The sequence below is a fragment of the Hesperophylax consimilis genome, chromosome 23, assembly GCF_061612785.1.
Source record: "Hesperophylax consimilis isolate HC1 chromosome 23, BYU_Hcon_1.0, whole genome shotgun sequence".
NCBI lineage: Eukaryota > Metazoa > Arthropoda > Insecta > Trichoptera > Limnephilidae > Hesperophylax > Hesperophylax consimilis.
Window position 1 is genome coordinate 17503554 of NC_142858.1, and position 27870 is coordinate 17531423.

The 27870-nt window shown below is 35.9% G+C and overlaps 1 protein-coding gene across 1 annotated transcript; it reads right to left on the reverse strand.

The window, feature by feature from the left end:
- Positions 1–918: 918 nt before the first annotated feature.
- LOC149412397 (nuclear receptor subfamily 2 group F member 6-like) lies at positions 919–27870 on the reverse strand. The gene is made up of 7 exons (XM_089645710.1): positions 27752–27870; positions 23773–23888; positions 11842–12018; positions 11623–11745; positions 10323–10808; positions 6734–6862; positions 919–1121 (listed from the first exon to the last, which is right to left on the reverse strand). Exons 1-7 carry the CDS (start codon positions 27868–27870, stop codon positions 919–921), a joined length of 1353 nt encoding a protein of 450 aa, XP_089501836.1.

Below are 27870 nucleotides of genomic sequence, written 5' to 3' on the forward strand. Positions count from 1 at the left end.
TTAAATAAATACACAACGAAATGCTGGAATAACGAATGCTTGAAAATTTTTTTTTTGAGTTCTTTATATTATTATGTAGACTAACCAGTTTACCGCTTATACCACTAGTTTACGGACACTGTGTAAAATAATTATGTAGAAGTAATTGTATATTGTTAACCTAAGATAAGATTATCTCATAGAAATAAGAGTCAATTTCGTGTTCTGGCCTGGGTTGAGGTGTTTTTGTAATAAGCTCTGTTGCACTTCATCTTCATTTAGCCAATATTTCTTGACAACTTTGCAGTGTCATCATCAGTGCAGATTAAATATGATTGTAATAAAAAAATCTTGTTTCTGATAAAGAAAGTACTTTTGAGTATTCTAAATCGCATCGTAAGTAAATTTATTACTCCCACAATATTTATTACGATTGTAATGCTGATATCTTATAAATAATTATTATTTATGTATATTTCTTTGTTCTCATTATTTACAACGAAATAATGAAAGCAAAAATTAATATTACACTAGAGGTGTTTCAAACTCCGTCATACTTGATGACCACCCGACTATCTGACAAACGTAACAATACGAACCCCATTCTTGTCATTCAGATTGAACAAAAGCTTAGGGCCAGTTGTTTTACCGATATTATCTATTATTTAAAACGTATAATTGTCATTAAGCGCCATTCAACGCCATTAAAAAAATGGTCTTCGTTAAACGCGGATTTTCTTCCCGCTTTAGTTTTTGAACAAATTCTGATCAGCTGAAAAGCATAGCGGCCATGTTGTCAGCAGATTCAAACACCGAAAAGGGCCTAAAATCTACGTTTAACGGGGATCTTTAAATTGTAAAAAAAGAAAATTGCACGTTAAACCAGGATCACACCTAATTTATTCTTATTTCATAGAATCTATGAAATAGATTAAGTGATTAGGGGGAGTCGATATCCCTGAGCAGCGTCTCGATGGCCACATCGCCCACTGTGGGGCGGAAGAAGAGGCGCTCCAGGCGACCGCCGGCGGCCAGGCGCGCTACCTCGGGCAGCAGCAACAGCAGGCGGCCGCAGCGGCCCGGGCTGTGTCCCTGCAGGGCGAGCAACGCCTGTGACTGCAGGCCTTCACCGCCCCCCGCGTCTGTAACAAGCACCCTCATACATCCATCGACTTGTTATAAAAACATGGAACAGCCCCCTCAGTCATCTCGGTAAAGAGAGGAAAAAAATGCCAAATGTTGGATACAAAAAAATAATAAACATTTACATTATCTTTTCATTTAATCCTTAAATGCATAATTTTTAGATTTAAAAAAATATTTATGTGTGTGCTCAGATGACTGGAAAAATAATTGTAAAAATCTCAATCATTCATAAAAATCATGTTTTCCAGGAAAATATAATAATGAAATGGGTAATAAACATTAGCAATAAAATATTTTTTTAAGGAACGATTCCAGGACATTTTAAAGATGGACATACCAGACTGGGTATTGGATGCTTTTTCAAATGCAACACACAGCAGGACCATCTCAGTTAGAACCACTTATAGAACTGACAACAAACCAAGAATTTACCAAGAGTTTTTTTCTCATCAAAACATTCAGTGATTCTCAGAAATAGGATATCACAGGCCCTTTCTATCCTATCCATATAATAATGCATGTTTTAAAAATATATTTGCAAAAAATATTTTTTAGATTTTTTTTTTTTTTTTTTATGTGACACCTCACAAGAGTGTCCCTGCCTGTGGAGTGCACAGACAGGGTAACTATGTCACCACCCGGTTGGGCGGCGTTGTGAGGCGGAGTAAGGTAGGGGCTGTAGGAAGGGATTTGTTAATGCGGGCCTTGAAGAGGCTCGGATTATAGGAGGGAGGAAAAACAGATGCCGGTAGCTCGTTCCACATACGAGCCGACTTACACAAAAACGAGTCGTAAAAACGGCCCGTTCTCATGAAGCCAACGTCAACCGTGAACGGGTGTTCAGTTCGTGTCCGTCGAGTTTCGCGCACGTGTACCGGTGCATCAGGAATCAATGCTGCTAGCTCCTTGGAGCAGGCTCCATTGAAATACCTGTAGAACAGACACAGCATGCCTACATTGCGTCTATGCATTAGAGAAGGCAATCGGTCTGTTAACAACGGATTGTCAATCAGACGGATCGCTCTCCTTTGCACAGATTCAAGCAGGTTTATCAAGTATTTTGGGGCACCAGCCCAAAGGTGGCTCCCAAATTCAATAGTTGGGCGGACTTGAGACTTGTACAGGGTCAGCAGCTGGTCACTGTTGAAGAATCTCCTAGCCCTGTACAAGACGCCCAACTTTTTGGAGGCCTGATTTACTCGGGCTTCTATGGATCCCCGATACTTGAGCTGGTCTGATATAGTTACTCCAAGCATTTCAATGGAGTCTTTATTGGGGAGAGTGCTCCCATCAAATTGCACCAGACAGTCATTGATCTCCCTCTTTGACGAAATCAGACACGCTTGGGTTTTTGAAACGTTGAAACTGACCAAGTTGGCCTTACCCCAGGCACGAACCATCTCTAGGTGGTGGTCAATTTTTTGCTTCAAAACTTCCCGAGCTGTTCGGACATCATAGGTGGAAGGGGGCCTGTCAAAAAGATAACCCTCGTGAACGGTGCTGTCATCAGCGTAGCAGTGAATTGGTGCACATTCAACGAGATCATTGATGTGAAATAAAAACAGCGTCGGAGACAGCACAGATCCTTGTGGCACCCCCGCATTGATTTGGTGCGGTGAGGAAGAAGAGCCGTCAACCACGGTTTGAATTGTTCTTCCCCTCAGAAAGTCCGCAATCCAACTATGCAGGGTTGGGTGGATCCCATACGATGGTAACTTCCCGATAAGCGCCCGGTGCCAGACTCTGTCAAAGGCTTTGGAGATATCCAACCCAACGGTTTGGGTTTCACCAAAACGTTCCATGTACCGCCCCCAAATATGCGTTACATATCCGAGTAGATCGCCACACGATCGGTTTCGACGAAATCCATACTGCCGATCGCTTAGGATATTGTTATTCTCGAGATATGTGAGCAATTTGTTGTTAACCATCCTTTCTAATACCTTCGAGAGTATGGAAGTGATGGCTATGGGGCGGTAGTTAGAAGGGTCGGAGCGGTCCCCCTTTTTTGGGATTGGGTGGACGATTGCCTTTTTCCAAAGATCTGGCACCTTTCCACCTTTGAGAGAGAGCCTAAATAATTTCGCGAGCACTGGAGTCATTTCTGCAGAACACCTCTTGAGGACCAAGGCAGGTATTCCGTCCGGCCCACTGGCTTTGTCGACTTTCAGCTCGTTCAAGACTCGGAGAACCTCTCTGTTCCGGATCTTCGGTTCCTCCATTTGAAAACCGCAGTGCGGAATGGAAGGGGGAGTCTCCGTTATCTTGAAGAGTTGAGTTTTCCGCGAAAATTTTGCCTAATAATTCAGCTTTCTCACGGGCCGAGTTAGCCAGCCGACCTTCAGGCTTGGTCAGAGGTGGGAAAGTGGTTCTGCAGAAATTTCTTCCGATCGAGCTAGCGAGTGACCAGAAAGCACGGCTACCAGTGGGGCAGTCAGCCAGCTTTTTCGCAATTCTCTGGTCGTGATCGCTCTTAGCTCTATTTAGAACTCTCTTACATTCCCTTGCCCGTTTTCGGTATTCCGAAAGGTTATTCAATGAGCTAATCTTCCGGAGTGCATTAAAAGCCGTATTTTTGAGTCTGACAGCTTCAGCACAGCGATGGTAAAACCACGGTTTTGTGCCCGCTCCAGAGGATTTGACGGAGAAGGGAATGTAGCAATCCATTGCTGATGTGATTACTTCTCCTACCTCACGTGCACAAATTGATGGGTCCTCGGAGCTAAAGCATACAGTACTCCAAGGAAAGGCGCCAAAGAAAGACCGCATGCCGTCCCATTTCGCTGCCCTGTAGTGACATACCTTCCTCTTTACATGTTTGTCGGGTTGACGGTTCATGGAGGATGGGACAGAGGTGGTAATCAGGCAGTGGTCAGAGGATCCTAAGGGCGCTGTCACCTCCACTCTGTACCCGAGTGTCTCACTAGTGAGAAACAAATCGAGTAGGTTGGCTCGATGTGATGGGATGTCTGGTATTCTGGTCGGAGATTCTACGAGTTGGCTTAGTCCATGGATAAGAGCAAAGGATTCCGCTGATCTACCGGCAGAGTTTGTTGGGCCCGAGAACTTCAGCCATTGTTCATTATGAACATTGAAGTCCCCCAGGATTACAAACTCGGCCGATGGGTAACGGGGCAAGAGAATATCTACAGTGTCACTCAAGTATTTAAACAACTCAACAGTGTCTGATTCGGCAAGGTTTGGTGAGCGATATAGGCACGCATAAATTCTCATCATACCGGTGAGATCCACGCGTACCCATAACACTTCGTGTTTTGCGCTCTCGATATTTGCGAGACGAGCGCAGCTGATGTCAGCGCGGCTGTAAAGGCAGACACCTCCTTTTGGCCGGAAAAGGCTTTCCAGATGATATCCTGGGCAGTTCAGATAGGAGGTATCTGGGGGCTCGGCAATCTGTGTTTCCGTAAGGAAGAGGAGATGGGGATTTTGTGAGAGAAGGTGGTGGTGGATGGCAGTTAGGTTGGTGTGCAGACCGCGAATGTTAGCGAAATTCACCTTCATCCTCGGTCCGCACTGAGGACTCCTACTGTTCGCTGTCGCTGAGTTTATATTAATTTGTTGTGAGTTCATAGTTTTTAAGTTTGTTTTATTTGTTTGTGGGATTTAGGATGGGTTGGGAAGGATTAGGTTAAAAAGGTTGGGTGGGGAGTTGGAGAGTGGAGCAACTGGATACACCAAATGTAAGGTATGTTCTTCTGACTGCGGTTCTAGGCAATGGGCAGGAGAGTCCGGCTGTGGAGGTCGCCCAGTGCGCCCCAAACGCTAGATGCTGGGTCCTCACCGGTCACGAACCGGCACAACATCAGCGGCAGGGTTTTTTCGCTGGCTGATGGGGCAGCCCACCCTTGGTCGTGAGCCCAAGGGTCGGGCCCCTGTACTATCCAGCGGCCCGGACAGCGATAACCGGTTTACTGGATCTCCCTCAACCGGCCTCTCCCAGCCCGGCCCGCCCCGCAGTAAGTAGGCCGACCCATTCATCAGTGTGATCCAGAACGCACAACCCTCCATGAGCCCGGGCACCCCTGCTAAGTCACCAAACGTAGCGAACCACTTCAGGTGACCTGTGGCAGAGGTGTTGGTAACCCAGAGTATGGTTCCCGGGGCGGCGGTACCTGATTGACCACCTCCCAAATTAAAAATAGATACGCAACAAAAGGTAATATAAAAAAGTGAGTTCAAAATATGAAGGTCACTAGATATTATTTAAATCTCAAAGTGGGCGGTGGTCGAAATAAGTTTGAGAATCTGTGATGTAGATCAAAAAATTCGATTCTGAATGTACGTACATATATGTATTTTTATATTTTTTCTCTCAGAATTAATAAATCGTTCATGAAAAATGATTTAGAAGCTATACTGTAAAAACGCTCCACGATTGGTCGAACGAAATCTGATGTCAAATTAATGTAACATCTCTGTGCATCTCTTTCTATTACAAGCGTACCTGACGAATGAGAGGGAAAGGTTGCCGTTAAGTTTTATCCTGTGTAGTTTTGTATGTTGATTCTGAGATGATTATTGAAACCGTTTTTTTATTTTGATCGATTTAAAAAAAAAATTAAGTGACTGTGATCTTCGTAAGTGTCCATTAATACAGAAAACTATTAAAACATGTCAATATAATTTACCGTTTATATAATAATGTCAGAAAACAGATCGCTCATCGTATCAAGATGGGATCTACCATTTTTTTGTAAGGAAAATATCTTGTAACGGCGATAAATTGCTTCGTAAAGCTTGCATTTTTTACACATCGGTACGATACAATAATAATTCGTATTATCACCTAACATTTTAGAAGGTTTTATTAAATTCAAAGCGGTAAAATTGAAGCTACATATATAATGCAACTCAAATGACAGGAACGCCAAGCGATTAGCAAAAAATGAACAATTTATAAAATGTATCAAATCATTTAAAATTTAGGCAAAAGCAATTGTAATAACACCGCTGGCGAATACACGTCGTACTGCCGTCAACTACGTATGTAAATGTATATCGATAATACAATGGACCCATAAAAAAACCAATCACTGAGTGGACCTAAAAAGCCAGGTTGTTGTCCATGGACAATACCGTGTAGACCTCAATGTGTACGGCTTTGCATTTATTTATTTTTATACTAATAAAAATAAATGTAATACATTACGTATATACATTATGTATACAGGGTGTATCGGCAAGTACCCCACAAACTTTAATCAGCTATTCCTTAGCACATTTGGAGTAAAACATGTTATGGGCGCTTTGCTGTCCGGTAACATTTTTTTCCATTAAATTATGCACGTCAAATCATCCACGGGGTAACCTTTTAAACCAATATCAAGGATAACATAATTTGGCACTCTCAATCAAATTTGGCAATTTTTCTGGCACACAAAACAACACAATTGAATGTGTGTTGGAGCTTTTAGAAATACTTTTTATCCAGTTAAAAAGCACACTAACCATAGGAAACTGCTCTTTTTAGAGGAAAAATACAAAAGTTGCTCTAATTATTTTAAGAAAAACCAGCATTTTTTCAGGTCTCTAGTAATAGGTACAGTTGGGTTGTAGCTAGTTTAGTATGTACATGGGTAGTTCTCACCTGGTCGGAAGAGTACGATGGCCTTGAGGCAGGCGTACTCCGTATGGTCCACGCGCAGTGCGGCGAGGCGCTGACTCAAAGAAGCCAGCTGGCGCACGTGCTCCTGCAGGTCGGGGGCACTTTCGCTCTCTAGAACATTACAACTTTATATTTTAATTTATTCCAGTTTTCAACAATTGGGATGTTTTCTCCATAAATACAAAGTTTATTTAAATTAATACCATGTAATAATATTTTATATTTTATTACTTAGCTTTTTTTTATAATGCTTCCGATTTTGTTGTCCGGGTTAAATCTTCCCCATAGGAAGAACTAAACCCTTCCACTCTCTTTTCCACAAATGATCATCTAGTCAATCAACATTATGCAAGTGCATTATATAAGCAAAATAAATACAAAACAACACGTCAACTCACCAGAGATCAAATGGGAAAATAATTCACCGACTCCAGATATTTTCATATCAGAGGGTTCGGCTCGGTAGAACTTCTAACAGGGCCTATAAATCCTACTGATCCCTCAAAATAAATATTTAAAAAAATTTCCATTATCCTACATGTATTCAAAATGACCGACTTTTGCATCTTTATATATAAATTTTTTGATACATCTATACGCCTAAATTTTTAATGAGAGAGCTAGGTATAATGCCAGTAGCCGAAATAACGAATGGCAATATTTTTATAGTCTGAGAATGCCAAATTCTTTTTATTTCATTTCCTAAATCTGTGTATTTTCTTATTTTTTCATTAGCAGATTTTTTAATATTACAGGAATTCGGAATAGCGACATCAATGAAATAAGTTATTTTTTTTAAATTTTGTCATGTAAAACTATATCGGGTCTATTATGACTAATCGTTCGGTCTGTTAGTATAGTTTTATAATAATATATTTTATAAAATTCGTTTCCTAAAAATGAATTTGGTTCGTATTCATAATATGGTACTATATTACGGCAGTCAATCAAGTTATGTTTAATTACCAAACTTTGGTGAATTATTTTTAAAACTTGATTGTGCCTAAATGTATACTCGGACGGTGCTAATATAGAACATCCCGATATAATATGTTCTATAGTTTCCGGAAAAGCCAAACATTTTCTACACAAATCATCAATTTGATTTGTATCTTTGATTATATACTTCCTATAATTTTTAGTATTAATGACTCTATGACTCTATGACTCTATTAATGGCAAGCATAAATCCTTCTATTTCTGCGCTCAACTCTCCAATACTCAACCATTTGTTTGACGAAAATTTGTCAACATACGTTTGGTTGAGACAATTGAAGTGTTTTGCGTGTAAAATTTTATTTGACCAGGAATCTAAAAACTCCTGGTTGGGATTTATAAAAATGTTGGCATTCTCATCGTATAAATTTAAAGGTGTAATATTTCTATCTGCTTTGCAAATTATTTTGTGCATTTCTGAGCTATGAGCTTTCCTACGGAAAAAAGTTCTTACCATTTCTACCTGATTATGTTTCAAAGAAGTTATTTTGACTATACCTCTACCTCCTAAATTTCTATGTAAATTAATTCGTTCTATAGCTGAATTTGGATGATGGCAATTACACTTTGTTAGTGTAGTTCTAATTAATCTTTCTAAGTTATCTAAATCTGTATTAGACCATTTAATTATGCCAAATGAGTACGTTAATAGAGGTATTACCCAAGTTTAATTTAATGTTTCAAAGACCCAATCCTGTCTGATTACGTCTAAAAGGGATCCAAATGATAATCTAGTCTCCTTCAACGGAAGCAATCTTCCGAACAGGCCTTCCATTGATATGCTTGGTGTAACTATAAGTGACCAGCTCAGGTATGGGGGCTCCATCGAAGCCAGAGTAAAGTTGACCTCTCAGAAGCTGGGCGTACTGTACAGGGTCCGCAGATACTTTAATAGTACACAACTGCTGACCCTGTACAAATCGCAAGTGCGCCCTACTGTCGAATTTGGCAGCCATCTCTGGTCCGGAGCCCCTAAATACCTGAAAAAAACCCTTGACTCTGTGCAGAAACGGGCGGTCCGTTTGATAGATTCCCCAATCTTAACAAACGGACTGCAATCTTTAGAGCACAGGCGTCAGGTAGGTATGCTGTCCTTGTTCTATCGGTATTACAATGGAAGATGCTCTGAGGAACTAGCGTCATTGATCCCTTCGGCACCGGTGCGTAGTCGGGATACACGCCAAAAGCGCGCCCAACATTTGTACACAGTTGACATTTGTCACATGAGAACGGGTCGCTTCTACGATTCGTTCTTAAGTTCAACAGCTCGGCTGTGGAACGAACTGCCGGCCTCTGTGTTTCCTCCCTCCTATAACATGGGACTCTTCAAGACCCATGTTCACTCCTTCCTCTCCACAAAAATACCCTCCACACAGCATCCCCAAAGATGACATAGGCCCTGAGGGAAAATATTTTCTTCAGGGCCTCCTGTGTGGAGTTAATATAAAAAAAAGTATTTATTGCTTTTACTAAATTTTTAGCAGATAGATTGTATTTTAAAATTTTCCTGATCCTAGTTTGAAATTTAATCCTAGTATCATTTTTAATACTCCTATGGTCTAATCTATTTGATTGTGGTTATCCTAAATACTTATAAACCTCATCCCTTTTTATACTAGTAATTTGGAAATTTCTAAATATATTCTCGTCTCCATCTAAAATTTTGCCTTTCTCTATATGGATCGTTCTACATTTATCTAAACCAAAAGTCACTTTGATATCATCCGAAAAGTTTTTAACTACCTCGATCATTTTTTCTAAATTTTGTTCAGAATTCGAAAATAATTTTATATCATCCATATATAATAAATGCGAAATTGTACTACTCTCCCTTGTATTACCCTTAACTTTTATTCCAAACTAGCTTTTAATTAACATTTTAGATAGAGGATTCAATGCTAATCAAAACCAAAGAGGACTCAACGAGTCTCCTTGAAAAATTCCTCTTTTGATTGAGATGCCCGGTATTACTATTTTCGTACCTTTTAAATTGATAAGTAAATTGGTATTCCAAAAGGACATAATATTTTCCAAAAAGCTAATAATAATGGGGTTAATTTTATATATATTTAATACTTTGATCAGCCACGAGTGCGGGACACTATCGAAAGCCTTTTGGTAGTCTATATAGCAAGTATGTAAATTACGTTTTCGAGTTTGAATCTGTTTTAGAATTACAGAATCAATAACTAATTGTTCTTTACATCCCATATGTTTTCTGCAACAACCTTTTTGTTGTTCAGATAAAATATATATTTATAACTTTATTATTATATTATATATCCGAACAGCCCGATCCGGACTCCGAATTACCACTGATAATACTTAACACTTAACAGTTCTAACATATCACTTTTGAGATATTTTTTTATAAAAACGGTGTTACGAAAAAACACAAATCATCCAAATATTATTCATTGGTTTGACGAGGTGCGCCAAAATTTTACTCGCGCCAGGAATCGTTTGCCTCGGGGCTTAGCCGGTCCAGTTCACAAGAACCAACAATACCTATAGGTTTTTTGTGTTGTATCTCTGTATAAAAGTGAACGAAGTGTCTCGATATGAAATGTCTTACCTTCTACGGGCAGTCCCCACTGAGTGGCGGTCAGGATGAACAGCTCCCTCCAGGAGGCCCCGAGAAGGGAGTCTTGGTCTGATCTGCTGAGTTGGAGGAAGGAAGGGATGGCTCTCACCCACTTCACGGTCAAGAACAGCACCTGAGCGGCCGCCTCGTGTATACTGTCACATAGGCCGGGCCCCGATGACAAGTCCCACACTCCCGGACTATTTGGCCCACTCAATACCCCAGTTCCGCTGATAGCCTTCTTCAGAGTTTTGGCCTGGACGAAAATATCGTTGAAGTTGATGAGTGGACCTTTACTGTCAGCGCTGCTTATGCATTCATTCTTTGCGAAGAGCTCCCCGTTTGCATCCGTCGTGGTGGATGGAATTCCCGTGTTGGATTTATGATCGCTGGGTTTTATTGCCGGGGAAACTGCTCCTTTTGTTGAATTGTTGGACAAGGGAGAAATAAATATGGCCGATGCGATTTCATGTGAACCTAAAATATAAGAAAGACATACTTTCAGACAGATTTCCATAACGCAAGTACCTACGCATAAATGTTTGATTTTGAAAGAATTGAAGTTACTCGTTGTAATTTTATTAAATATCTAAGTAGGTACCTACTCATAAAACACAAATTAGACATCTTTTATTATCGTTTCACAGGTTTTAAGTACAGGTTACCTTATTTATATATTTGTTTCGTACTTAATTATATTTTGTTTTTTTTTTGCCGTGTTGAATTCTGTTTGATATTTGGGAATTTTAATTGGTGGTAGAATTCCCTCGTAATTAATATACGGTGCAATATTATTGCCATGGAATTCCATCATCAAAAGTCTCAAAAGTAAAATATGATTATGCCTCAAAGCGCAACTCAGTTATCGTTTCTATGGTAGGTACTTACTCGTTTGGAATTTTCAAAATTTTATAGGTAATAGGTAAATATTATGAAGGTATCATTTTTTCAATCGTAATAATATTCTATTCAATCTTGGAGGAATAATATTTATGTGACAGTGGAATTGGAATACGAACAGCACCGTGTTTCGGAATGATGCGCCCTGGGCAATTCAATTTAGATGTCCAGATATTCTGCATTTGACGCCATTTGGAATCAAAATATTTGTATTTTTTAATAAATTTGAATAATTTTCTGAAAAATATGGAAACTACATAGTCTTTAGAACTGCTACCCCCATTTTTTTCTCCCCTAGGCAGCTACCTAGATTGTTTTGACCCAGATACGGCCCTGATGACGATGTATAAAATGACACGAGAGGTGCTGAGTGCGTTTGCTTGCTGCTCACCGTGTCGCCTGTGTGTGGCGGAAAGCCTGCTTTCGCTGGAAGTGGACCTATTCTCCTGGGAGCTGCTCACCTCATCCTCCTTTGCCGCTGTAACCCACAGCCCGCTGCGGCGACTGTCGTTTACTGGAACAGGCGAGAGGGTAATGTACGAGTAAGTAAGCTGTATAATAATGTGTCATTACTTTTATTTTATATGGTAAAAAAGAAGGTAGGACTCACCGATATGCGGTTGATAGATTGCGCTGTTGGCGAGCATGGCCGGGTAGATGAAGTGCGGAGTGAAATAGGCCGCGTGGTAGGGCAGAGGGGGCAGCAGCAGGTCCGGCTTAACCGCCTGGCCCAGCAGGGGCGCGGGGTAGGGCCGGCCCGCTCGGGGCGCGCGCTCGTGCTGGACTGCTACACAAACAGTTCTTTTAACATTAACTGGTTATAACATAGTAACGGTTTTGATATCTATCCGTCTAGCCCAACGAACTTTAAATAACCTTGTATGATTGCCGATCGTTTGAGTTTCTACTTTTCCTTTTTTTAAATGTTAGTGTTCCCAAGTCCGTATCTGAAATTGTTTTTGATCCACAATAATGACCCTTTGTCGTCTGCACGAATACATTTTAATTATGCAATTATTATTATTATTACTATCCTACCATATTTAATAAGATTCCAATGGACATAAAAATTCAATCAAATTGCACCACCGAATTGAAAAATAAAATTAAAAAATGGTTAATAGATAAAGCTTATAAAATATATATATATATATATATATATATATATATATATATATATTTTATACTGATATTGTTTATAATCTTATGCATATGTATATAATATGAGTAATTTGCCTGTGTTACAACTGACTGTCTTTATATTTCATTCTTTTGTATTTTAGTAAGTTAAAAGTTATTCTATTGTTTCTTTTTTTATATATTTTTTATTTTTTATATGTCTCTGTTTTTGTAGTTATTTAAGTTCTTATTTAAATTCTTCTGTATCTATTTTAAATATTGTGATTTCTCGTTATTTGAATACTTTAGTAATATATTAATATTGTTAAACTGACCTGCTGACAAATTGCTTTGGCAGTTTAGCGGGTATAAATAATATAAAATAAAAAATAAACTTGCAACATAAACGGCAGTTTAGGTCAAGATAGCTTTTTGTGTAGAAAGGCACAGAAACTGTAATAACTCGGATAGCTTTAGAATAGGACATGAGTGTTTATCTAGCGGGGGTTTCCTCTTGGAGCAAGAATAGGTCTTGGGGCTCCAGGCCTTTACAAATAGCAAGTGCACACCAGTCGTTGAGTTCGGCAGCCACACCTGGTACGGAGATACCAAATATCCGGAAAAATACTTGACTTTGAAGGTTCACCGAAGTGACCGAATAACGAGCATTCTGCTGACACACCAAACGCGTTCCCAATCATAAATTTGTAGTACCTACACGGAGAAAAATTACCTGTTAAAGCATGCCAATTTCCTGATAAAATATTAGTCATTCAGAATATATCATAAAAATTAAAAATCTCTAGAACACGTGCTCTTTTCCTAATAAATATCACGACGGAATGCGACAATATCAATATCGATATTTGCATGAACACAATGTTCAGCGGTCCTCATAAAACAACGATTTTAACTGATACCTTGCTGGGAACTCTGTCAATTCATTCGTTAAAGGCCCGCAGTCCCGTTTTTAACAGGAAAAAGAATAATCTGACCTGATTTTTAATAAATTAACAGAATATCTCACAAAGACTCACTACACAGTATCCCAAAAGAAAATCTTTTCCTTTAGGACTGGGCCATTGTTTAATTCAACACATTTCATGTAAGTTCCTAATAAATACAAGTAGTTCTGTGAACAGCAGAATGTTGATTACTCCGACTTGACATCACAATAAAAAGTACCATCAACCACGGCTACCATCTTGACAGGATTGAGCGGACCCGGAGCACACAAACCAATTTTCAGACAGACGAAATTCTAAGTATTCGAGTCAAAACAGGAATTGGCTACGCTCAGTCAATTATGTTATGTAGACTTTCAGTATAATTTTTAGAAATAGGTAGGTACTAGTACTTGCATTAATTTTCTGATATTCAATTGATAAAGTAATTATTGTGGGTATAACAGCAGAAATCGGAAAATTCGTCTTTTTTGCAAATTGTTAATTCAAAATGCAATTTAGTTCTATCTTGTTATTAAGCTAAGTTCTTTAAACGTTTCTATTTTTCTAATTGCGCTTCTTTATTGCAAATATGTAGAGTTTTTACATTAAGTCTGTCATTATCAAAGGTACGTTGGTTACTAATAAGTGGGTAGCAAGTTGAATCGTTCAATAATTTCCCCTTGTCATTTACCCATATTTACTAGCTTACCTACCCTTTATCTATGGATGTTCCTGTTAACCTACATAGTATAAAGATGCACAATTATTACAATATTGATTTAACATTTGACCTACACAATTAACAGTTAATAATAACACCACGCCAATATCCGTTAGATGTTGTGAGCTTATCCATTGTGGTTTTTCATGACCCCAACAAACAAAAAAAAGATCAGTTAAAAAAAATGTGAACACTGCACAAGAGTCCCAACTGCCCTAAACCAGTGGAATTATGGCATCGCCAATCGGGTATGCTTAATTTGGCTATTCAGATCTGGTCATCAAATACGGATAATGCCTTTTCGATTTTGATGAATTGTGTAGATTTTAGATATTTATTATTATGAAAATGTTTGTATAAGAAGTTGGCGAAGCCCTAGGAAGACATGGCATGATCAAGTGAACCAAATACTAGATTTTTATTTTATTTATTCGAGACACAAACAGGATATTTATAAAAAACATTGATTATGGATTACAAAATAAAAGAATACAATTATAAATATCCCTAGACTAATGTGTCTGCAGCAATCACATTTGCACATTTACATAAACAAACATGTAAAACAATGACAGTATTTATATACAAAACTTAAAACTTAATTACAAAGATTGAAGCACATAATAAGTAGAAAAATTCTAAACCACTAAACAATTTTTTTATTTATTTTTTTTTTAAATTTTTTTTTCTAAGTACAGAAACGTGGAGATATTTATTGAAACAAGTTATATTATTTGCAAAAATATCTATGACAGTGTGTGTTTTAGCAAGACCATTGTATGATCGAGACATTCTAGACATAGGATTAAAATATCCAGTGTTATTGGCAAAAATTTCGGTCCAAAATATGTTCATATTTCTAGTATATTTGGGCCTGGCGTAAAAATTGATTTGATTGACTGAGTTACTATTTACACGATTATTCACAATTTTGTAAAGCATTAAGAGGTCATTTATATTTCGTCTTTTAACTAAACTCCCTAGATTGAAATATGTAAATCTTTGTTCATACCCATTCGAGGTTAAATTTAATATAGATATTAATTAGGTAGGTAATTAAGCGATAGTGGGAAAGTAAATAGATATATATCTATTTATTATTATTATATGGTAATATATATAAAAAAAATAATGTTTCTTTCTTTGTCCACTTTAGACTCAAAAACTACAGGACCAATTTTTCTGATAATTTTAAAGTTTGTTCTTATTAGTGTCAGGGGTATTTGAGAGTGATTTGAATGGTAGAAAGAGTCGGGGACCGCCGAATAAGACTTAAAGTATTTGAATGAGATACTAATAATAAAATTTGATATAGTGTAATTTTTTAACAGTAACATTGTGGTATATAACAGCAAATGGTGGAATAAGTCGGAGATGATATTAGCAATTGCGACGCATTGCCAGGTCCGCTAGCACCCCATAAAGTGCACCTTTTTATAAATAACTTCAATTACGAGTTAGTTAAACAACTTAGAAAACTAACTGTCCATGTATTAAACATCCATTAAATTAAATTTACATATGTAGGTACTAATCGTATATTATGATGTAAGTAGGAACCTACACGTAAAATTTTACCAGATGATAAATAACCGATTAGGTAAGAATATACTATCTAGGGTGCTCTATTCAATTCTTACTTTATTCATGCTTCTTCACTTTTGTAACGGTTACAGTATAAGGCATGTGCTACTAGTATACGTTTTACACTCCTAGCGACTTATTTAGAAATAATGATCCGTGAAAACAGTGTCAATAATGGAGCCTCTCTCTCTCTTGAGTGTCAAAGTCAGCTGATAGAGTTCTCACGTATTATACAATACTTCAATATTAAAGGGAGAGGGAACCTCCCCACTTGTAGTCATACTCTGGCAGGACCATTGGCGTAGATGACACTAGGCTACTTGCCAAAGAAATAAAGTCATCACCTAACCATATTATTTATATTGATTTGATTTTTTAAATTTGTATTCTTTGTGTACATAATACCTTAGAAATACAGTAGATCAATGCCTAAAATCATCCACACACATAAACACACTCAAAGACAGAGTGAAGAAACTAACATACATCTTTAGATGCAGGGCCAGCCCAAGCCGGGCGCAGTTGGAGCAGACTCCGGGCGCCGATTTGGCAAGGAACGGAGGCGTTAATAATCCCGATATGACCAGTTGTACAATACAATGTCAAGACTTGTTAACTCAAGTTAGGACCTTGAACTCTTTGGACTTAGCGTAATGATTGATTTTTGTCAATCATTACGCAAGTAATATTTTATATTGATATGGCAGAAGTCGTGAACTCCATCAAAACCTTGTTCTTGTTGACTTGACATTATCTTTATTGTTTATTTGCCCTATTGTTTTCATAGCAGTATTTTTTTCAATTATCGTGTATTGTAACATTTCTCCTTGTATTAACTTCGTGTAATATGTAATATGTTGTAATTGGAAGTGGTCCGTTGGTAAATAAATAAATGTGTAGGTACGTGACCCATTACGTCAGCAGTCAGTTTCAAAAAGCCTACTTTTTTTTCAAACGGTGGCGCAGTAAAGTATGGGATTATCCGCTTTTCGTATTGAAGAATAATAAGCAAAATGTTAGCATCTCGTCACTAATGTGATCCCATTGAACCAAAGTGCAAAAATGCATCCATGACCGCACCTAATGAACAATTTACCGGTTTAAAAAGAATGCATTAAACCGTTTTCATCGGTTCAAAGATGAATGTGAATCAGAGTTGCCAAAGCATATGTTCTAAAATACCCACAAGTGATAAAGATATATTCGAATTCCCCTATAAGTACCCATAAACTCCTTATACCTCCAAAATGAAACAAGATTCTATTAAAATAAGCATTTATTTTCCTATAATAATTAGAGTAAAATTAATTTGTTTTTAATACTACATTATTGTATTTATGAAAATGTAAAAAACAATGTTTTTATATAACCCTGATGGAGGTTCAGGGTGAACCGAAGCCGGTTGGTTTTAAATTTTTTCAATATATACAATTAAGTGGTATTAAAAAAAGTTATTTTATTCTTATTATTATAATTGTGTATAGCCACAAAGTGTTTGCTACATTAGAATTTTTGTATTATTATCTAGTCATTTTAGAATTTTTTCTTTCGTTCAGGCTTTAAAAATAGATATTTTGGAAAATTTGCTGCAAACGAAAACGATATATATTGCGTTCTAACAATTATTGTAAATATTATTTTTCAATATGGTTGGATAATCAAGAAATGCCCTGAATGACCGCGTTTTCTCCACGAAGGGGTTTTCCCCACAATTCTCGTAAAATCTTAGCGTTTCCCCGCAATTCAAGAATTCTCCACGAATTATTGTGGATATTGTAGACCATATATATATATATATATTACTCACGTAGACTGGTTTTGATAAATCATCAGTTCAGACGTACCAAACAAACGGTGTGTTTTAATGGGATGGTGTTTTATTCGTTTTTAAATGACGATTTATAACTTCTACTTATAATAATATCATATAAAACTTATATATTCAGAATCATCGTTTGACGATCGGCAGATTAATACGTTTCCTACAGTTTATATATATATAATGTAATGTATTATATTTATTTTTATTAGTATAAAAATTTCATCCTGAAATTAATTTTTAATTGTGGATTTTGTTAATCCCGCCAAAACATCGTAATGCAAAGCCGTACACATTGAGGTCTACACGGTATTGTCCATGGACCTGGCTTTTTAGGTCCACTCAGTGATTGGTTTTTTTATGGGTCCATTGTATGGGGCAATTCCCAACTAAATATCTTGGAGTAATGTTTTTTCATTCATTACAAAAAAGTGAAATATAAATAATAATAAAGATTTTAAGGAATATCTTAAAAAAAACGCCCCGAAAATGTAAAGTGAATAATTAAAAAAATTATTAAGGAAATAGCATAACACATTCCCCTTACACACAAGCCTAGCTTGATTATGGTTGCAATACGTGAAATGATTAATATGTACATTGTAACATATTTTCTGTAAATGATTTAACATTTTTTTAGTTAACTTAAAAATACATATTTTTTTAGTAATTGTTTTACTATCAAATATAAAAAAAACTTGTTTACTTTCATATTTACTTCCTTCAATACAAATTAATTTCGATGTTTCACATCTGCCAGGCGTCTCGTGACGGATATTTTATTGTTGTTGTTTTATTTTATTTATTTGGTGAACCTGCACTTACGCTGTAGGCATTAATATAGTGTATTAACTAAATAAATCTAACCAATTATATTATTTCTTCAATAATCGTAAATTAACTTTGCGGCGTCGTTTTAATTTTACGTGATCTAATGAAGAACCCACTAGAGTTGAAAATTTGAAAACAAGTCGATTATTTGTATTAAATAGTAGTGTACCTACAAAAAGGGCAAATTTTCATTAAATTTTATTATTGTTATTATTCATCTTATTTAAACGTAGTTAATGTAAGGAAGAAAATAAATAAAACTTTATAAAACAAGATATTAGAATACAAGTTTTCAGATAAAAAACATTGTAAAATAAAAATGTAGCGGAATGTTGATTACCCATTTGACGTAACTATGTTTAAAAGACTTTAACGAGTTCGGTGCAGAGGGAATTATGTCAAATTGCTAGTGGTAGGTATGTGTTATAAATATGTGATACCACGGTATAGAAAGATTTTATACGCGTATGATCGGAGGATAGGTGTAACGTGTAACGCAACCTCTGAAGTCAGTGAGCGCAACACTCAGTACTTGTTCACGAGTAAACTAAATTTAATTAGATATTCCCATCGACAAACTAATGGCAATTTATACTCTATTTAGGTACTAAAATATATAATAATAATATATAATTGAATTATTTTTTTCCTGTAGAAATTCATACGACAGTAAATATACATATTATTTTAATTTAATACTTCTATTGTAATAAGGCTAAGTCAAATGAATGAGTTAGAAACCAGAGTATTATTCGGCGTCGTTAGGTAACGGTTAGGTTAGGTTAATATCAGAGATGTGCTTTATTTCAAATAAATCCATTTCAAATGGAAATGCAAAATGCAAAATGGGTATTTTCCATTTTCCATTTTAAATGCTTTTCTAAAAACCATTTTGAATTTTGAATTTTAAATACTTTTCTCAATGCATTTTCCATTTTAAATGCTTTTTTGCAGCATTCTTCCTACTATCTCCACTCATCTTTTTTTCATAAGCCCCAAATATCAGTCGGTCCTCAACCTCGCTATGAGAGATAATTTACATTTGTCAAGTTGCTCCCTGGTAGGAGCCCTGGAAATTGAGTTATACCATTCCAAAAAATACTGATTCAAATACTAAACATGGGGCCACACAGTGGGCTGAAAATCGCCTTTCATAGAAAATAGCCTTTTCAGCCCACTGTGGGCCATGACGCTGTAATACATAGTATTAAATGTTAGATAGCAGTTTCTATGTTTTTACGTTGGCAAAATTAGTCCCGCGCAAATTTTTTGTGGTTTCATAATCTGTAGTCGTGGTGTTTTTGGATTTACCATCATGTAATATGTTTTTTCTACATTGATGTCCATTATTAAATGACAAAATTGTTTAAAAATTCTATAATTATTTTAATTGTTTGACCTTAGAAACCATTTTGCATTTTCAATGCATTTTGAAAATAGGTATTTTGCATTTTGCATTTGAAATGCTTTTCTAAAAACCATTTTGCATTTTGCATTTTCAAATGGAAAAGTTTTGACCTATTTCCATTTTGCATTTCAAATGGTTTTGGGTACCCATTTTGCACATCTCTGGTTAATATACTAGTATAATTGAAGAGTCGATATTTATAACATAGGCAAACATAATTACCCGCCATTTCTTTTGCCGTCCACACATATAATGATGTTAAACATTTCTTTTAAACAAATGTCACTACACCTTAAATTAACTTACCTTACTTAAATTAAATACCTCTGTTTTTTATATTTTATTTTCATACATTTGTTTACATGTAATTTATTTATTTATTTATTTAACGCCCAGAGGTCTTTTACATGTAAGTGGTACAATTTTAATGACAATTTTGAAACATCAGAAAGAAATAATAAAAATAAAATTACATTAAAACATAATATACGCAAGAAACAAAATTAAAAATAACAAGAACATAAATTAAAAAATACTGCGATTTGACTGGTTTACAAAAATATAGCTTCCATTTAGGAATAGTGTTGAAATAAATCTTTTACGTAATCCACAAAATTCGCAAAGTTAATATTAAATATATCGACATCACCTAAGTATTGGTTTCCCATAGTGTGAAACCGTTGTATTGGGGAGTTCGCAATATAATTGTTGGGTTATGTAATATAATGTGTATTTGTTGGGTTAGCTGGAAGAAATAGGATGTAACCTATAAGCTATTATATCCTTTGTACTCTTTTTGTGCAGTAAATAATTTTTTGAATTTTGAATTTTGATGAAAATCTCAAAATTAGGTGAAAATATATTCGTATATAATACACCTATATATTTTTTAAAATTTTATTCTTCTCGCTCGATTTTGAACCTTTTTCTCCTCAGAACACAGAATCTTAAAGATCTGCCTGAGAGGTTTTCAATTATTTTTTGTTACTAATGCCATTTCAGAGTAAGTTTATTAATATTCAAGAAACGTATTTTTCCTCGTTCTAGTTTGCCGTCATTTCTAGGGTACGAGAACTACAAACAATCATAAACCTTTTTGCAATCAATAGATTTAAACAAACAAAAAAATCTTGTCCAATTTAGGGAGGTACTATACGTATACTTATTAACCATTACTTTTTTTGCAGATATTATTTAACTATACCCAGTGGCGTGCTTTGCTTTTGACCAAGGACAAGGTGTGGCTTTTACTATCACAATCAACTTTAAAAAAATTGGGAATACGAATCATGGAAAAGATTGATACGTAGTTCGGCTCGCAAGTGTAAATGTAACATTAAAGTACCTTTTTTAAGAAACAAGGGATCGAACAATGGGCCGAGCTTTCACGCGGTGGCTTCAGTTAGCACGGGTGAAAACGGTAGCCTGAAGGCACTGTTATATCTATACGTAGGTAAATCTGAACGATCATGACAAAAAATCATTCTTTGTTGTTGTTTATTCACGATTTTTTATGGTTTTCTTTCTCTCCTCAATCTCGCAGAACCCATCTTCAGCATCAAAACGTACGGGTGTATAGGCCAAAAACATGACTATTTTACAGCTTGGAACTCGAAACCATCTTTAGGCAATACGTCGTTCTGTGTGTGTATATATATATATATATATATATATATATATATATATATATATATATATATATATATTTATATGCTCATTAATTGCTCGAGATTCTGCGAGATTTCACTGCGAATCATCTCAAGAATCACTGGTTAAAGTTTTTCGAATACATTATAAAATTAAAGTTAACTCTTAGAGGTAAGGCTAATAATATGTAGGTATGTTTATTTAATTTATTTATTAGGCATAACTACAATTATAAGTAGGGTTTTCATATATTTTTACTGCGCCAGTCCCACTGTGGAGACAGACTAGTCTGCACATATTTCAAAATAGGTTATTTTCATTAAAGGTTAATTTCGACAGGAATATTTGTTGGAAGTTGGAAGGAAAAATATTTGACAACATTATGTAATTCAGGTTGGTATTGGTATTTGGTAACAGAAGTGGGACTAGAGACCTTTTTATTTACATGTGTGTGAATTAACTAATTATTGTTTATTAATTATTACGACTTTCATTGATGATCTAATATTTAGCCAAGATTTTAAGGTTGCTTAGATTTTTAATTGTCTTGTTTTTCGGGTACATTATTGTATATTTTAGCCGCAATGTACTTGCAATTACACTGACCAAATAATGTATTTGTTTCAGGTATTTGAAAGAGTTCGTTGGTTTTAAACAGCGTGTTTCGTGTGTTTGTAAAATTTATTTGTTTTGTTTTTAATGAGATGAGTTAAAAGAGTTTTTTTTGAAAATTTTTGTTACAATATCCACAGTGCTTGTTACTTTGGGGACTTTGCGTATAACGATTAATAATGTAGTACATACTTGCGTACGAAAAAGTGTTACTATTCCTTAGCCGTACCGTGTTTTTCATCCTCCCATCGGAGAAGTGTGAAGAGGGTATGTAGGAGTGAGGTGTTTAAAGGAGAGTGGGAGCAGGGTAGGATCGATGCCGGAAAAGCAGTTGGCCACATTTGGCCGGGACTGTTTACCGCCAACACTTGGGGGTGAATCTGTCACTTCCCAAACACGTTTGGAGAGCTTGTGTCAATGTTTGCTTCACCCGGCGCGGCTTGACGCTCTCCCGGCGCACTCAACACCACACCAACAGTTCACTCCTCCCGCGCGCCGATGTCATTTATTCCATTTAGCTCCTATTACTTACTACCGATGGCTAAACCAACCAACCCCTTATTAATTAAATACCTATTACAGGTACATAATGATAATTTCAGATGTGTGGACTGCATATGTCTTAATGGAATGGCTTTTATTCAAATATTATTATTGCTAGCGCAGACCCGTGAAAAACTACAGGATAGTCTGAATTTTTGAGAAATCAGTTCCAATTTTGAAATTAACACAATTACAAGTAAAATATTTTGCTGTTAAATTTTTTTTTTAAAGAAAGACAAACATTCCCGGGTTACGAATAACCTGACAATATTTGAAAATCTCCTACTACCACCACAGCAGTAAGCTGAAAATTTTGCTTGTGTTGTGATGGAGGACTTAGCCAGCCGAGGAATTGAACACACTACGCCTGGGTGGGACCCAAACGCGATGTCAACTCGGCCACCGACCGGTCATTATAATTATATTATATTTTATAATTAGTAGTTAACTAAATTTTATCGCTTTTCTGAACTATTTTCACAATCAGTACCAATATTGAAAAATGACAAATTCAAAGCGAATTTGAGTTCAGGGCGCGCAAACAACCGGTATTAGTATTTTCGATGATGATGATTATAATAATATTATAATTTCACAAAACTATAATTAAAAATATATACTTCCATTCTAACAGATTTAGGTACGGGTTGGAAGTGTAGCAGTTGATCGGTGTCCGATTAATGTCTCAGTAAATATCAGTGTGAAACACATATTATATACATATTTGTTATATACATATGGAGGACACGGTGACCGGATAAATCATCACAATGATAATTCATCACATCTTTAAAAAGTTATATAAATTCATGGAAAGTGATGAAACAAAAACTTTATTTACTGGGTTAAGTAGGTTAGGTTAGGTTAAAAAACATTTTTTTCATCGTTTTAATGACTTTATATCACTTTTTAAAAGTGTGTTGAATTGTCACTGTGTTGAGTTATCATGGAACCATCGAAATGGTACCTAACTATTTACAATTCTCAGAGTTTCTTTATCTACTTTTTTATTTCGTCTACATGACAATGTATTTATTAAAAAAGATATCTGAACCTGATAGGTTAACAAAATTCCGAAAATGAATTAACACGCTATTTCACGCTGATTTAACAGCACTCTTCCCTTTTAGAAAAAAGAATATATTCACATGAAAAAAAATGTACATTTTTTGTGTGAATACAATTTTTTAACAATATTTGCGTATGTGTTAAGCATATTATGTTGTGTCTGTTTCCATACCATTTACAGGAATTCCGCAGAGCTTCATTCCAATAAATAAATGAGTGTGATAACAATGACTTGAACTTACCATCTTTCTTCATGTTGACCCTGAGGCACTTGGAGAAGCGGCAAGCCTGGCACTGGTTGCGGCGTGTCACGTCGACCACGCAGCGGTTCACCTCTTTACACACGTAGTCCAGGTTCCTAAAGAACAACACACATCATCTGTAGGTGGAAAATTACACCCTAGCACACTTATCCTCCTCCTTCGATTCTTTGGAGAACCTCCTCATTTGTAATATGGTCTCTCCAGGAAATTCCTAACAGTCTTCTATAGGACCACATCTCAGGAAGGCACCTGCTCAGGACCTTGTCCGAAAGGCGTGCAAGATGGATCGGCCATGTTATACGACAAGAAGGCCTCTTGCATGTCATAATGGAGGGTATGACCGAGGGGACCAACTCTAGGGGACGAGAGTACCTGGAGGACCTGCTGGTGGACGTGCGCTGCTCATCATATGCACAAGTCAAAAGAGCCGCACAAGACAGGGAAGAATGGAAGAGGAGATTTGATGAAATTGCTGCAAACCAATCCCAGGATTGAAACCAGAGAGAGACACTTATCAAAACATTAAAATATCTTTCTCGAACAAATAATTAATTGCATTGGCAATATCTAGGGCCTAGGAGTCACAAGATAGTTTCAATTAACTATATTACTTGTCTGTCAAATCGGAATGGATCAGATGATTTTCTGTTCAGTTATAAGGGAGCACATAACATCACAGTGTACCTACAAGACAAAGCACCACAAAAATAATCTCGCACATAGTACAGAGTAATACATGACAGCAAACATTAAGAAAAAACCACAAATTTTAACTAAAATTAGGAAAAAGAAAGCACATCAAAGCTGAAATAAGAATTGCAAATGATCGCGCACATAACGTGATAAAAAGTAATCGCGAACATTGGAATTACCCATAAATATGCTACACATAAGAAAGGATTAGATAAAAAGAATTATATTCATTTATTGATCACACAAGTAAAAAATATATTTGCTCGCATATTTTATGACAAAGTATTCGCCGAATCATATTCATTTTTCAAATTCATATTGAAATTTCATTTCGTAAAATTTGAACGAATGTACGCACTCACCAATGGCGATAAGGTTGAAATTCTCGACTGTCAAAAAGTCACCTGTTTTGTTAAGTGCAAAAAAAAATTCGCAATATTTTTTTTTGTTTTGTTTTCGCGACGTTCAGGCACAAATTAATATCATACTCGAATTTTAATTTTCCACACTATAAAAAAAACCATATCCGAAAGAAGGATTTTATTTACACATAAAAGCATTTTTATAGGGCCGATAAAGGTAACGGTTTGTAGCGCGGTTCAGTGTGGTACTTTTCTGAACAGGGTCTTAATTTACAGTTATTAATAACATACATAGATTAAATAATTACATATATTTAATACATACGTTGAAATGCAGCCTTGGCTGAAAAAAATATTTATTGCAATCTTGAATTCACTGAATTTTAACTAAAAAATGTCTACCTCAGAAGAAAGGTGGTTTGAGAGTGAAGCACTCTCCCCAGAGTCATGATCATTGCTAGGTTTGTCCTGCCTCTTAAAAAAATAAAAAAGCCTGTATCGCCTAGCTCTGGTGAAGTTGGACATAAAGCCCAATAGGTTTCGGAACATCAGGATTGCAAATGTGCCTATAGAGCAGCTAATGTGATACTAAAACCATTGCATATTTTCTCCTAACGTCTAGAGTCTAAACGATATAGTCCTAAAAAATAGATGTTAGTACCCAAACTCTGGCACTTAAAGGTATCACATTAATCTTTTTATAACTTTTCTACATCATTTAAGTGGTATCTTCGGGTCCCCTTATTACAGAGCCACTCTTGAGAATGCTGAGAACCAGGATACAGTAAAACATCTTTACCACTGCCGTATAAGATAAATATTTTGTGTTGCAGATTACAAAACCCAGCATTCGATATGACAGTAAAAAGTGATTCCTAAATCATGTAATAAAGTAATTAAGCATAAAGCTAATATTTTTTTAATCAAACCCATTAACTGTAAAGTAAAATTTAATTTCATAACACAAAAAAAGACACTAAAAAAAGATTTTTATTAATATTCAAGAAGGTCGCACGAGAGAAAATTTCTCCCTTATGTTGGTTGAGAAGAAAGAATATGAAATAGTGATTGATCATTGGTAACAAATTTCTTTGTCAGTTTGTCAAAGTTTGAGGCGAGTCGAATAGGGAATAAATGAGGCATGTTGTGATCTGTATTTACATAATATCGGCGGCAGCGGTTGACCTGACACCTTTCTCCCACAGGACTAATATTCAATAGGGGGTGCAGCTTTCTACATGGGGCGAGGGTGGACAAAACACCCACTCTACTTTAACTTTACGTTTATTAAATTAAGTATCTAATTGGAACAAAACGTCACGAGATCACAGATAAAATGAATGAACGTCTTTTTTTAACGGAAAACTGTTATTTAAAAGACAGAGGACAGTAGTCGTGTTTCAGACCCTCTATCGGAAGCCTGAACAGATTTAAAAAAAACTGCAGAAATTATCCATATATATTTTTTAAGTTTTTGCTATTTCGAAATATAGTGGATGTCCATTGTGTTTAATTGGGTAAAACGATAATTATTTATTGCGGCAGAGCACACGAAGAAAACTTACTGATATAAAATACTGTTAATTAAATAAAAATCTGCTCAAATTATTGGTTTTACTGTTAAAAGCGGGACTGCAGGCCTTTAATGAATGAATTGACAGAGATCCTAACGAAGTATCAGTTAAAAGCGAGTGTTTTAATCAGGACGGTGGAAAAACGAGTTCATACAAATCTGATATTGATATACTGATCTCGTGTGATTAATATTTTATCAGGAAATTAACAATTACTTTTTTAACATGATCATTTTTCTCCGTGCATACGTCGCTTTATTTGGTGCATGCATGCGTACCTACCGCTCACTGATAGCCCGGTGCTAATCAGTTCCATCATAAAACGACGAATTTAGCAGAAAGGTGGGTAGGTTCCAACGAAGCTCTCATAAAGGCATATCGAAAGAGGTTTTTACGATACATCTCTCAGCGGCAGGATTATGAGAGCACGTCACTGTTGGATTTGTTTACACAAGTACTTAACTTAACCTCTTTCTGATTGACGAGAAATACAGTAAGAAGAACACCGTGGAGTTCTTAGCGACATGAACATTAACGCCTACCGCCTACGTTAATATTTTTTTCACATAAACGACGAAATGTTGAATGTTTTAAATGTTTAAAAGACAAATAATTGAAAAACCGTAGTTCTCAGCGGTAAGAGCACTTTACTTGTAAACCATGACTGATTTATTTAATATTTTTATTGATACGTGAGCACTATTTTGTTAAATTTTGTTTTGTTAACAAAGATTATTTGGTGATGTGAGTCTCACTGGGTGCTTATCGTACTGAGACCCCTACATTTTACGACTTTATAAGATACAAAGTATGTATTAATTATTTTTATGTTTAATTCGTAGAACTAATTTTAATATTTATATTTTTAAGGCACAGTTTGAAAATTGCATTGAACCCCGAAACAGCATTCACAATAATACAAAACTAAAATACTCGCAGAACTTAATAGTAACAATATTAAGTTGATTTACATTGAATTTAAAAAAAATCAAAATATGTATGTAACTATTAATATTAATGACGTGTTTCGAAAAAAGACGATTATTTTGATGTATACAAGATTATTTATTTTCTTTAAATTAGAAGATCTTAATTTGATATTAAGAAACATAATAAAAATATTCATTAATTATAAATTAAGATTTCAAAAAACTGGTTATATGTAATTATTGGTAGTATGTATATTTTGTACTCTTTTAAGATATATTTTAATTTGTGAAATGTTTTTTGTTTCCTTTTTTTTGTACGGAGTGAAAGTTTGTAGAATGTTTTTATTACCTGATATTTGTGGGGTCTTTGACCAAAGCTTATTAAAAGATAAAAAGATACCTGCGGATGCTCCTCTTGAAGAATCCTCTGCAGCCATCGCACGAGGGCACTCCGTAGTGGCGGCCCGACGCCTTGTCCCCGCACACCTGGCACGCCGCCTCGCGCCCTGTCCCCTCCAT